Genomic DNA, 12,997 nt, shown 5'->3' with positions numbered 1-12,997 from the left:
ACACACACACACACACACACACACACACACACACACACACACACACACGTAATAAACAAGGAGCTAGAGACATGGCTCAGGTTAGGAGCACCAGCTGGCTGCTCTTCCAGAGCACCCACCAGGCAACCACCTGGCGGCTCACAAGCCTCTGTAACTCCTGTACCAGGAGATCTCATGCCCTCTTCTGGACTCTGTAGGCATGCACATGGTGCACACAAATCTGCATAGGCCAAAACCACATACACATCAAATAATTAAAAAATGTGTCTCATCCTCAGCACAGTATGCTGCCCACTGCATGCACAGCCCACAGGAACCAGAGCAAATGACCCTACAAGAGTCACACATCTTCCGTCCCACACCCACTTCTGAGCATATGTTCCTCATATCCTGCAGTGGGTAGAATCACCCACACCAGCTAGAACTTTTTCTTGTCTAGGATTCGGGGCTGAGTTCATGTGATGTGCTGTCAGAACTGTTATATCCAGCCCAACTGGGTGTTCCTCCTCTCCCTGTCTCATAAGCAGCTGGCCAGTCTTTCTTCCAGAGACCTTCCTTTCAGAGAGACCTATGTCTCCTGGTCTCTATCCTTGGCATTCCTCATGAGCTCTTCTCCCCAGGATTCTTAGCTTACTTAGAATACCTTCTTTCATGAACTGGAGACGATGTGGCCTGAGAGACCCCCCTATATGCACTTTTCTCTGCCCAAGAGGGGCTCATCTAGGGAGTGGGGCTTGCAGGGCACAAACAAATACAATAAATGTGTTACAAGGTTTCTTGTGAGAATAGGAACGGGCTTCTGGCACCTCTAAGATAAACCCTGAGGTAGATTTTATTTGTTTGTTTGAGACCTCAGGTCAGGCCTTATACACACAAGAAGCTCAGTAGTAGTCACAGGTCTTTAATCCACAACTTTCTGGTCATATTCATCCCTGCCCCAAGATGGTAGGGAAGGATGAAAACACATGTAGGCCACATGATACACTCAAGGAAGGAGTGGAGTCAGACTGAAGCCTGGGCAGGGAGGTCCTGGCCCCAGGAGATGAGGGAGTTGCTGGCCTGGGCAAGCTCAGTGATGGACACTCGGCCCCGCTGTCGGATGAAATTGGCCACGGCAGCCAGTTCCTCTGGGGTTATGTAGATGAACTTGCCCCGGTCGTCAATCACACCTGTGGGGACATGCACATAGTAGGACTGAGTCCTCCCAGGCTTTCCCTACCTAACCTGAAAATGCCCATCCATTCCTTTATAACTGATTTAGAGCCTTTCAATTCTCTTGTCAGCCTGGCCCTTCCTGGGTACATCGAAGCCCATGTGGGTGAGTCATACAAATCCTTTCTTCCCATTCCTCACTCCAAAGCTAGGCAGAGGCTTCTAGGTCTTCCTTGTGACCAAGTCCAATTCCCCAGTGTCCCTCACTGCATATACCTCCCACCCTGGAGAGGCCAGGCTGCCTTTGGAACAAGTCTGCAGGCCTCTGTGCTCACTCAGCCCCATAGACCAGGGCCTGTTTGTAGGCTTGGCTTGCATTCTCACCTGTTAGAGTCCCCTCCGTTAGCAGGTCCTGGATGCGGTTTATGGCATCCTGTAAGGAAACCAAGTCTTAGAGCTCGTTTTTTGTGGTTCCCACGCTCACAGACCATCACCCCTCCTCCCCCTAGCATGCGGCTCCTGCTGTTACTGTGCTCCTCCTAAGAGGGAATCTTGACCACAGAGCCATCACTGCCCTCTCCCTAGAATGCTATTCCTGCTGTGACCGTGCTCCCCCTAAGAGGGAGTAACTGAAGGGGCTCTAATCATCGGATCTGCCAAATCTCCATGGAAATTTTCTTCCAGTTGGAAGAGGAATAGTGGAGATGTCTCATTACAAAACAACCTTTTGCAAAAAGTAACTAGATTTGGGCTGCACTGGTCATAGGGCAGGCTAAAGTATGGCACTTGACTTTCCTTTCCTGTTCTTTTCATCTCTATAGAAATGCAGAATTCTTGGAGTGCAAAGAAAACCCTACACTCTGTTCACTCTTGGTTGGGGACAGTCTGAAAGGACATCGTGACTTACCATCTTCAGGCCAGCTCCCTATTCCCTACTAGCCACAGCCCCTGTAGCTATATTCCATATACTAGGGCTTACCTGAGTCCTTAGGCCCATCTGGAAAGCCAGATCTTCCAAAAGCACAACTTTGGACTGCTACAGATAAGGAAGAGGAGGGAGAGAAGCTGAGACCACTTGGCCAGCTCCATGCCAGTGAGATGCCCTATCTTAAAACAAAAGGTGGATGGCAACTAAGAAACCATATGCAGAGCTGTCTTCTGGCTTCTACATTCATGCACACACACATACACCATATCTTTAAACTAACATTTTCTAATTAATTAATTAATTTGTGTGTGTGTATGTGTGTATGTGTGTGTACGTACAACACACATGTAGAGAGGTCAGAGGACAACCCAATCATCATGTGAATCTCAGATCTTAAGGTTTGACAGCAAGCGCCTGTACCTGCTGAGCCATCTTGCCAGTCCAAAAGTTGGTCTTTTGTTTTTAAGCTTTTAAAATTAGAAAATGGTTACCTAAGCCAAGTGTTGTGGTGCATATCTGTAATCTCAGTGTTTGGCAAGTAGAGGCAGGAAGGTCAAGAGTTCAAGACCGTACATTCACACACATTTAAAGGAAAAAAAGCTTGCAGGAATGGTAAACAAGAGCTAGTTCCTACCTCTGAGCTAAAAGCCTATCTGGTGAAACAGACAGACACAGACCAGATGATAACAGCCTGGGGTCTTTCACAAGGCCCACAGAGACTTGTTCTTCTCTTGTGTTTGCTTCTCACCCTTCAGTCTAGACCTCCACAGTCCTGAGAGGTGCACACTTCTTACTCAGCCTCTTCACACTCTCTCACCTGCCATGGCCAAATAACTATCACTAGGGCTGGCAAGACGGCCTGTGTGCTTCCGAGGACTTGAGTCCAATCCCTGGAACTCACTAAAGAAGCTGAGTGTGGCTGGAAGTGGCAGTGCACGCACTCAGGAGGCAGAGGAAGATGGATTGCCGAGAGCTCGACTAGCCTGGTCTACAGAGTGAGACCCTGTCTCAAAAACAAGCAAGCAAGCAAGCAAGCAAGCAAGCAAGCAAGCAAGCAAGCAAGCAAACAAGCAAACAAGCAAGCAGCTAGCACCGTGTACTTGGCCCCTCACTGCTGGAAAGGCAGACAAGTAGCTTACTGTGGCTCACTGGCCAGCTAGTGTGGCCTGCATGAGTTCCAGGCCAGTGAAATAAAGTATATCACTCTCCTCCTTGCAAGAAAACCAAAGGCAGGCAAGCACCCAAGGCTCCCAAATATGTGCATATCTCTGTGCACACACCGGTTCGCAGGAGCACCCACACATCTACAAACACACACACATAAAGTAACTCTATGAACAGTGAAAAGTGCTCTCTCTATGTGGTCCTGGGCCATGTCTCATGGCTGCTCTTGCACCCTCAGTAGAAACGAGCTTCTTGCATCTCAGTCAAGGAGTCACAGCTGGGTCCAAGCATGCATCTGCCCCCACCTTTGCCACATATAGCAAATGATTTGAGAGAGGGCGGTCCTTTGCATTTCTGTGAATCTTCCACAGCAAATGAGCTGGGGGAGTAATGACATGGTGACACCTCCTCAGCTACATATGGCATGTGACTTGTTGGAATGCCAAACCGCATGTGCAAGCAGGGGTGCGGGGTGCAGGGTGGGAGGGTTGGGAAAAATACAATCAAGAGGCAGTTGGGCCAGGGAGTAGGCAAGTACAAAAGGATCTGGCCAGCAGCTTCTACCTGTGAAACAAACCAGGCACCAGGCTCTCAGCAGTCCCTCTCAGAGCAGGACCAGAGTCACCGCCTGTGCTGCCTGGTTCCTGAGGAGCTAGCCTGAGGCACTACTAGAATCAAAGTGTATTTGCACAAACAGACATTCCTAGCCATGGCAGAAAGTGGAACAGGCATCCTTACTGTTCACATGAAGTGAGTTGTGTGCAGACACCTTCCTCCAGTTCTGAAATTTTGTCTAAAGGGTCAGATCCCTTGGGGTGAGGAAGGTGGACAGAGTGAACTTCAGAAGTCCTCTTCCTTCCTCCAAGATGGCAGCTCCAAGAGTTTGGAGAGCACCAAGAATAGAATCTCCAGGGAGCCACCAAAAGAAAGAGCCAGAACTACCTGGGAACTTTCTTCCGGCCCCTGCAGAAATGAGAGCAACACTGAAGCTGACCCCTAAATCCACCTGGGAGGCCTCGTGAAGGAAGTATTTTAGACCCATGCTGCTTCCCACTGCACAGGTAGGGACAGCGAGTTCTCAACAGGACAGTGTGAAAATTTCTGCTCAGGGTAGAATGCCAGGGTGGAGTGTGGGCTTCATCAAAGGGGAATGCTCACAACCTAAGGGAAAAGGACCCTCTGGAAGATGCTATGGCTTCTTCTTCTTAGGGATTCTGGGCCCCAGACATGAGCCCAGCCCCTCACTGCTGCCAAGGGATATCTAAGCCCTGCTCTCTTTTAGGAGAGGTGGGGGAGGATTATGCAAGCCCCAGCTTCTTGGCAGCCCCTGATACCACCCCCAGTATCGCCCCCGCTCCCTCTGCACTCCTTCCCTCAGCTGCCTCTGCACCTCTGAGCTGCACTTGAAAACCTCTCCCCTTCTAGCATCCTTTGTGGGAGACAAGTTGCTTAGCAGCAAAGCGGATCAGGATGTGCTTATGCAACCCAGAGCAGCATCAGGGCAGCCTATGGAGTGCTTGTGGATAGAGGGACACTGCTGACTGCTCAGGGGTACAATGAAAAGACCATCCTACTTCTTCAGAAAGGCCTAAGCTCCCAGTCAGGACCACAGAACACGGGACATTTGTTCTAATTCAGTGGAACCTCAGCATGACAGAGCTGACAGAAAACACATATGAATTGACTTCAAAACATGATGACTCACTGAGCGTGGGGTCTGAAGAGCAGAGGGACTGTCAATCAAGTATTAGGAAGCCACTGGAGGCTTGAGCCTCCCACACAAACCTCTGTCCTTCTCCACCTTCTAGGTCTAAAAAAAAAAAAGGGATCTTCCTAGCCAAGAACCAGTAGCCAACCCTTCTGGACCCCATGACCATGCTGATCCAAGACTGAATGAGACTCCCCTCCTTGGTGCTGAGAACATAATACAAAATATACATAGACACATGTATACTCACGTGGCAGGAAATCCCAGAATTCTCTGAGCCTCTTACCTTAATGTAATTGATGAATTCTGTCAGGAAGCTGTGAGACTAAAGGGCAGAGAAAGCAGTGAGCTCCAACCGTAGCTGAAGGCCTGGTCGCCTGCACGCTGCCTGACTGCAGCCTGTCTTGGATTTCTACCCCACCACCTGTTTTCATGAGAGGCAGAACCTCCCACACTAAAGGACGACAGGACAAGGGTCTCTGCTGAGACCAAGGCTACAGTCACAAGGGCCTTCACTTACTGGCACTCGATGGACGCATTTCTCAGTACACAGCCCAAAGTGTCTAAGGTGGTGTGGGTGGCCTCAGACCTAACACACACTACCCTCATGGCACAGATTTCACAGGAGTGACAGACCCACCTGCTCCTCGGTCATGGTTTCACTAACACCTTCTTCTTCTACCACGAAAGCCTCCTTCAGTTTCAAGTACTCCTCGTGCTCCCGCCGGGCCTGCTCCTCTCGGGCCTTTCTCTCTTCCTCTTCCTGTGGACACAGAGGAAGATGAGGCAGGTTCGGGCAACTGCCCACTCACATCTGTTCTTGTGTCTGCAGGACACAAGCTCATACAATCCAGAGATAGTGCTTCTTCAAGACTTTCACCCTTTGGTCTCAAGCTAAACAACAGGTGGAGGCTCTCCTCACCAGCCCTGTCATCACCAGGCCATGCTGCCCAGACTCTTCCCCTGTCCCCTTGCTCAGGAGATTAACTTAGGAAAAAAATCTTGAAAACCTTGCCACAAATTCTTCCTGGTCCAGGTCATGTCCAGGTCTGAAAAAGCAGTTGATTCTACTCCTTACCAGCTTACATAGTCAGCCCACTGTTTACTACCAGCCATGCACACAGCCAGCCCACTGTCGTCTGGCTTCTGAATCACCTGAGTAGAGAGTCTCACTGAAGAACTATTCTGACTGCCTTGCTTGATGCGGGAAGGTGGCCCTTCCGGTGGCAGCCCAGATCAAGGGCAGGTCAGAAGGACACTGTCTTGCCTTTTGCTCAACCAGTCTCTCTGCTCACCTCCCTCTCCCCATGGAGGACAAAAGTGGGCACAGATCTCAAGCTGGGGTTGCCAGTGTTTGTCTGCCACTTGGTAAGGGTGCTGGGATCCAAACTCTGGTCCTCTGACAGAGCAGTGAGCCCTCACACTGATCTGCCTCTCCACTTCCTCTGACAGAGCAGTGAGCCCTCACACTGACCCGCTTCTCCACTTCCTAACTGTGGCAGAACAGTGACTTATTTCCACATAAGTATGAGGAGGTGGGGAAAACAGAAGAGGCATACAGTAATAGTTCAATAGTGGAGCACTTCCCCGGAACTCACAGGCTCTGTGTTCAATATTCAGTCCTGGGGGTAAAGAAAACTGAACAAAGGAAACAACAACAAAAAGCAAACCCCAGCATGACTCCAGATAAAGTCGTCCCAGGACTCCAAACTCGGAGTAAGCAAAGCACAAGTTCAAGGCCAGCCTGGGCTACAGAGAGTTTTAGGCCTATTTTTACATAATAAGATCCTGTCTCAAAAAACCAAATTAATTAATTCAAAATAAAAATCAGAACAGGGTGTGGTGGACCTTTAGTCCTCACACTCAGGAAACAGAGGCAGGAAGATCTCTTGAATTTGATCTCTTGAGTTGGAGACCAGCTTGGTCTATAGAGCAAGTTCCAGGACCACCAAGGCTATACAAAGAAACCTCATCTGAAACAAAACAAACAAACAAACAAACAAACAAACAAACAAAGACAGACAGACAGCTAGATCGGGGCTGGAGAGATGGCTCAGCAGTTAAGAGCACTGGCTGTTCTTGCAGAGGACCCAGTTTGATTGTCAGCACCCACATACTGGCCCTGATTTTTTTTTTTTTAATCTAAAAGACAAATAAAATAAAAACTAGCCAATCCAAATCAAGTTACAATTTACAAACTAGTTTTCCAATATCCTTCAAAGCTAGTAAGATGATAAACAAGGAAAACCTGACAATCAAGCCCCACAGAGGCCAAAAGAAGACGTGACACGTAACCAAAACACAGGATGTTAGATATGACCCTGCAAAACAAAAATACCTGGGCTGGAGAGATGGTTAGAAGCCCTGACTACTCTTCCAGAGGACCTGGGTTCAATTCCAGGCACCAACATAGGGGCTCACAACTGTCTCTGACAGCAGTTGAAAGGGATCTGATGCCCTCTTCTGGCCCCTGAGCATGTTTGCAGGTAAAGCCATATACATAAAATAAAATTAAATAAAAAAAAAAAAAATCCTAGGGCCAGTGGTGATGCATGTAGCTCAGTTGGTAGGATTTTTGTCCACAAAGCTCTGGGTTCAATTCCTATGTAAATCAGGCATAGTAGTGCACGCCTCTACTCTCAGGACTTGGGAAGAAGAATCAGGAGGAATGGACATCATTGGCTATAGCAAGTTCAAGGCCAATCTGCTGCCTTTAAAAAAAATGAAAAGAAGGAAGGAAGGAAGGAAGGAAGGAAGGAAGGAAGGAAGGAAGGAAGGAAGGAAAGAAAGAAGGAAAAAAGGGAGGGAGAGAGGGAGGAAGGAAGGAATGAATCTGAATAAAATGTGCCACTTAATTTAAGGATATGCTATTATTCTTGTTGAGAAATGTACCAATATATGTAAAACCTAAAACAGGGAGAAAGCCAGGTCACTGACCACTATTCAAAAGTGAAGAACATTCTCTGTTCATGCCTCTCAATGCCCTTCCCAGTGTCCATGGCCAGGCTTCCTCCAGACATAGAGTTCTGGGACAAGCCAACCAGAGGCCCTCATGCTTCAAGCTCTCTACATGTTTGCACTTTCCCTTTTCTTAGAAACCTGGTTCTAGAATAATCTGGTAAATAAGAATTCATTAACCATCTTTCAACGGTGGCTCCAGTTCTCTAGCACCGGTCCTATGCCAGGTCCCAATGGATTCACTGTCTCCCAAGACTGTTGACAATCTCAGGGTCCTCAGGATCTAGAACTGCAGTACTTCTCTACTTTGTACCTTATTGCTTTCTCAGTTCTGGATATTCTGACCTCATTCAATAGTCCTCAAATGTCTAGGTACCCATAGCTCATGCTCACAAGAAACCCTAGCTCTGGGCTGGAAGGAGCTCAGCCGGTAAGAGCATTGGTCATTCTTCCAGAGGACCTGGGTTCCAATCCAGAACCCACATGAGCTATTTGTAATTCCAGTTCTGATACCCTCTTCTGGCCTCTACAGGTGCTAGGCACATACACAGTGCCAGACATACATACAAGCAAAATACCCAAACACATAAAAAGGTTTTGTTTTGCTGTTTGGAGACAGGATCTCTTTACATAGCCTTGGCTGTCCTGGAACTCAGAGATTGCCCTGTCTCTGACTCCCGAAGTGCTGGGATTAAAGGCATATACCGTCATACCCGGTTCCTTTTTTAATAAAATTGGGGGTGGGGGGGAGAAAGAAAGAAATCCTCAGTTCTAAGCCATGCTGCTTCTGCAGGTGATGCTTTGAGGCAGGCCTTTGTGCTGGGTCCATGACCCATCCTTTGTTTTGGAGATAGGAATTAGATAGTCCAGACTGTCCTCCTGCCTCAGCTTCTCAAGTGCTGGGATTATAGGTAGGGGTCACCACCATACCCAGTACTTGTACTTGGCCTATCTTGTAGCATGGAGGCATTTGGGAGCAAAGCTAGGTAATAATGGGCCAGACAACAGGGTCCAGGGTCAATCTTACCTTCTGTTCTTCCTTCAGGCGAAGCCGCTCCTCTTCCTTCTTCCATTCGGCCTCACGTTGGGACTCTAGGCGTCTCCGTTCTTCACGTTCAGCCTCCTCCGCCTGGAGAGAGGTTTCTTTTTTTAGCCCTGGCTGTCCTGGAACTCACTCTGTAGACCAGGCTGGCCTCGAACTCAGAAATCCACCTGCCTCTGCCTCCCAAGTGCTGGGATTAAAGGCGTGCACCACCACTGCCCGGCTGGAGAGAGGTTTCTATAGCACATTTCCTCTTCCTCTAGCTAGTTTGCCCAAGAAATGACAAAGAAAGCCACTGCCTGGGCCAGGACATGGCTAAGAACTCAGGACACAAGCCAGGGGGACAGCAAACACCAGCTCAGCAGCCAAGGAACCCCAAAGACAGTCTGTTATGGGAACTAGAGAGTGGGTCTTTTCCCACCCCCTGGAGCTATGCCCCAGCCTCTTGCTTGCCTCGCGCTGAGCCTTTCGAGCCTGTTTTTCTTCTAGCTTTCGTAGCTTCTTGGCTCCAATTTTCCCTGTTGGATGAACTTCTGCTGGCTTCTCAACGCCTTCTTCCTCCTGGGCTGGGTATGGTCAGACAAAGACAATTTAAGTCCTAGACAGAGAAGACTTATACGACCCCTTGTCACCGTCATTGAGGGGTAGGTGAGTGTGTAAGGGGTGTTTTTTACCTACCCCTGCTTTCCAAAAGCATCTACCATAAATGTGCATACACATACCAGTGTGAGAACATATGAATGATGTAGCTGGGGGGTGAGAGGTGGGAGGCCAAGAGGACAAATGAGACTTTAGATACTGCACAGCTGTAAGAGGACGGCAACACCTGAGTGTCTGAGGCTCACAGGTGTCTGTACCTGCAGAAGTCCCTAATTTCTGTCTCTGTGCCAAAACCTCCAGGGAAGGATAGCCTTGTGGGTAAATTTATTCCTGCCATAAATCCAACAGCCTGTATGTTCTAGTCAGGAACTGATGAGTGTCTTGGACTCCTTCAACCAGGACTCTTCCTTTATCTTAACAGAGCCAGACAGAAAAAATAACCGTAACCTCTGGGCCAGCTGAAAACAGTTGATAAGCCGATGCCTGAGCCTCAGAGTCCATGACCCAAATCTGAGACAGGATGGAGGGTGAAGAGAGGGCCTTGCTGTGGGTGCTGCTTGTGAAACAGCTATATAAGGCCAGGCTGGCCTGAGACTTCCCGTGCTCCTGCTTTTGTCTTCTGAGTACAGGAATTATAATCATGCACACACATCCACTAGAGGACTCTTTTTAAGCCAAAGGGGCTAACAATCCCAAGGGCTCAAAGCAAAAGCCCAATTTCCCCTAAATTCTCTTCTTCATACTGAAGCCAGGTTTCAAGTACTAGAGAAGACACATTCTTTCCCACAATCATAAGGACTTTTGTAAGACTCCCCGTATCTGCTATGTGGAGGTAAACGTCAACAGAAATGTCTCTATTTCTAAGCACTTATTCTAGGGCTACAACTGATCCCACTAAACCAAGATCAAAAAAGAGGCACCCAATAGAATAGGGACTGGGTTAAGAAATGCTGATTTCGAGGACCAAAGCCCAGACCCAAAACTCCAGCCTCGCCACTAAATGTCCTTCCTACACTGGCTTCATGCTCCTTGCGCATATCTAGCCTGGGGGACTTCTTAACCCCTCTAATCCAGCCCCCTTCCCCTAGGCTCGGCCCTCTCACCTGGAACAACAGTTTCACCCTCGTTCTCATCCACTTCTTCCCAGGCCACTCGTTGGGCTCGACGCTGGGCCTGTAGACGGCTGCCCAAGTCCCTCCGACGCCGGGGCCTGCTTCCAGTTCTCTGCTCTTCGGACTCCTGGGGCCATGACCGGGCTACCTGGCCTGCTCCTGCCCTCTCTTCCTCATTGTGCAGTGATTCTCCATCAGCTTTGGAGAAGGAGGAACCATAACACTGTCAAGCAGCCCATCCTCCAGATAGTGAAGAGCAGCCTCTTGGGAGTCTCATCCTCCCTTGCTCAACCTCCTTCAGACGACTGCTGCCCACAGCACAACGTCCCCACTTAGGTTTGTCAAGGCTTTTTTTTTTTTTAACTGACACCTTGGTCTGATCCTCATTTCTCATTTCCTACCTCCTTTAGTAACTTCATCTTCTTGAACTGAACCCACTTTCAGGCTACCTATGAGGATACTTTCACGCTGAGGTTTGCAGATCTCACTCGATGCCCACTGCAAGACTACGTTTATTTCTTGCTTAACGCTATGCTGTGATTTTATAGGGTACTCCAACTACATGTTACAGTCGGGGCTGAATTCTCCCTCCATGGAAGACTTGTTGGCGATCAGCTTTGCCTCCGCTTCTTTCTCTTTTGCCCCTGAAGTAGCTTATGGGCTCAGGGATCAGAGAGATGTATAGAAACTCCTACGCATACATGAAGTGTTAGTAAGGGAGACTGTCAGGTTATCTGTTTACGCTAGGCCAATGACCTGGCCTTCTAATCCTGGTGGAGGAGAGGCAAAGCAGCATTGTATGCCCTCTTTGGCGGGAGATGCCTTCAGAGTTTCCTGAGGCTGCCTAGCCCTCCCTGGTAAGCAGAACACACTGGGCAGGCAGGGTTAGAAAACGGGCAGCCTCTCCTATTGGTGCAGAGTAGAAAGGCAGGCTTGGTGCCTAAACTGCGCGCCCAGCATTGGGCTCAGCCTTAATCCCGACTGTGTCCCTAGGCGCGTGCGCAAAGCTGTCTCCGGCCAGCGTACGAGCTTCTCGTAAGCACAGGAAACCACGTCAGTGCATGCGCACGAGTCACGACGCGACGGCCTACCAAAGCCCAGGAACTCTGAAAAACGGATTCCTCGGCCCTGGGACGGCGGCACCTCCTACCTGCTGCCGCACGACCCCGGCTACGAGTCAGGAAGAAGATCAGACCGATGAGCAAAACCGCCGCCGCCAGATACACCCAGGGCCCTACCATGACGACAGGCAGCCTGGCAGCGCAGTCAGCGCGCCTGCGGGACCCGGATCGCCAGGCCCCGCCCACTACCGTCCGCCCTGCCCAGCTGCTCGCTGAGCTCCGCCCCCGCCCTGGGCTTGACCTGGGCCTCCTTAGCTCCGCTTAGCTCCGGAGTCCCTGCTGTCACATGTGCCTGTCACCCCAGTGCTTGGGAAGTGGAGACCTGGAGACCAGCATTTCAAGGTCTCTGGCTATATGGCGACACGGAGGCCAGTCTGCAGTTAAGAACGCTGGCTGCTCTTCCAGTGGGTCAGGGTTCGGTTTACAGCACCCACATAGTGGCTTGCAACCTTCTGTGACTCAATTCCAGGGGACCCAAAACCCTCTTCAGACCTCCTCGTGCACCAGATATACATGCCTGCAAAACGCTCATACACATAAAAATAAGTGTTTAAGAGAAAAAGAAAGAAAAAAAGAAAATAGTGGCGTGGGTAAGTAGGGAGTTAAGCTGGGGTTATAGATTAGTAGTAGAAGACTCAAGGCCAAGGCCCTTAGTTTAATTTGGAGCACTGAAAAATGATAACGTGTATGCAAATATCTTACTAATACTGCAATTTAAGGATCTATTGCATTACTTTCTGTAAATTTTGAGTATTTTGTCATTTATTTCTCGATATTAATAAACCTAAGGCCTTCCAGGTGTCAGGCAAGTGCTGCACTAGCTTTATCTCTAGAAAGTACATTCTTTCTGTATATTTGGAGATTTAGACCCATGTTTGTTTGCAGGCTAAGGCTTTGCTGGAATTTTATCTCAGCCTAGGCCCTTACTTTAGTTGTTGTTTGGTTTTGTTCTGAGACAGGTCTCTGGTAGCCTAGGCTGGCCTCACACATGGTGTGTAGCAGACAATGACTTTGAACTGATCCTTTTACTTTTGCCTCCCAAGTGCTTGGGTTATCTGGGACTTCAGGTGTGCACCCTGATGGCCAGATGCTCCTCCATCTTTTGTGGGTGGGTTGTTTTGTTTCTTTGAGGTTGCATCATATAGCTCTGCCTGGCCTAAAACTCAGTATGTAAACAAGGCTGGCCACAAACTCAGAGGGATCTGCCTGCCT

At 49.1% G+C, this 12,997-nt stretch overlaps 1 protein-coding gene across 1 annotated transcript; it reads right to left on the bottom strand.

The window, feature by feature from the left end:
- Nucleotides 1-814: 814 nt before the first annotated feature.
- On the bottom strand, nt 815-12,318 carry Ddrgk1 (DDRGK domain containing 1). Its single transcript, XM_028754816.1, has 9 exons — nt 11,815-12,318; nt 10,656-10,862; nt 9,406-9,518; nt 8,938-9,039; nt 5,593-5,715; nt 5,239-5,277; nt 2,132-2,188; nt 1,537-1,585; nt 815-1,169 (listed from the first exon to the last, which is right to left on the bottom strand). Exons 1-9 carry the CDS (start codon nt 11,903-11,905, stop codon nt 1,003-1,005), a joined length of 948 nt encoding a protein of 315 aa, XP_028610649.1. The 5' UTR covers nt 11,906-12,318; the 3' UTR covers nt 815-1,002.
- Nucleotides 12,319-12,997: the final 679 nt, after the last annotated feature.

The sequence above is a fragment of the Grammomys surdaster genome, unplaced genomic scaffold, assembly GCF_004785775.1.
Source record: "Grammomys surdaster isolate TR1022 unplaced genomic scaffold, NIH_TR_1.0 129, whole genome shotgun sequence".
NCBI classification, from domain to species: domain Eukaryota; kingdom Metazoa; phylum Chordata; class Mammalia; order Rodentia; family Muridae; genus Grammomys; species Grammomys surdaster.
Note: the sequence above shows the minus strand (reverse complement) of the source record. Positions and strands in the feature narration are given on the sequence as shown.

Coding starts and splice junctions, on each gene's coding strand:
- Ddrgk1 (XM_028754816.1), bottom strand. CDS start 11,905: ATGGTAGGGCCCTGGGTGTATCTGGCGGCGGCGGTTTTGCTCATCGGT. Junction 5,716..8,937: donor GCCTGAAGGAAGAACAGAAG/GTAAGATTGACC, acceptor CTGTGTCCACAG/GAAGAGGAAGAGAGAAAGGC. Junction 5,278..5,592: donor AAACCATGACCGAGGAGCAG/GTGGGTCTGTCA, acceptor TCTGCCCTTTAG/TCTCACAGCTTCCTGACAGA.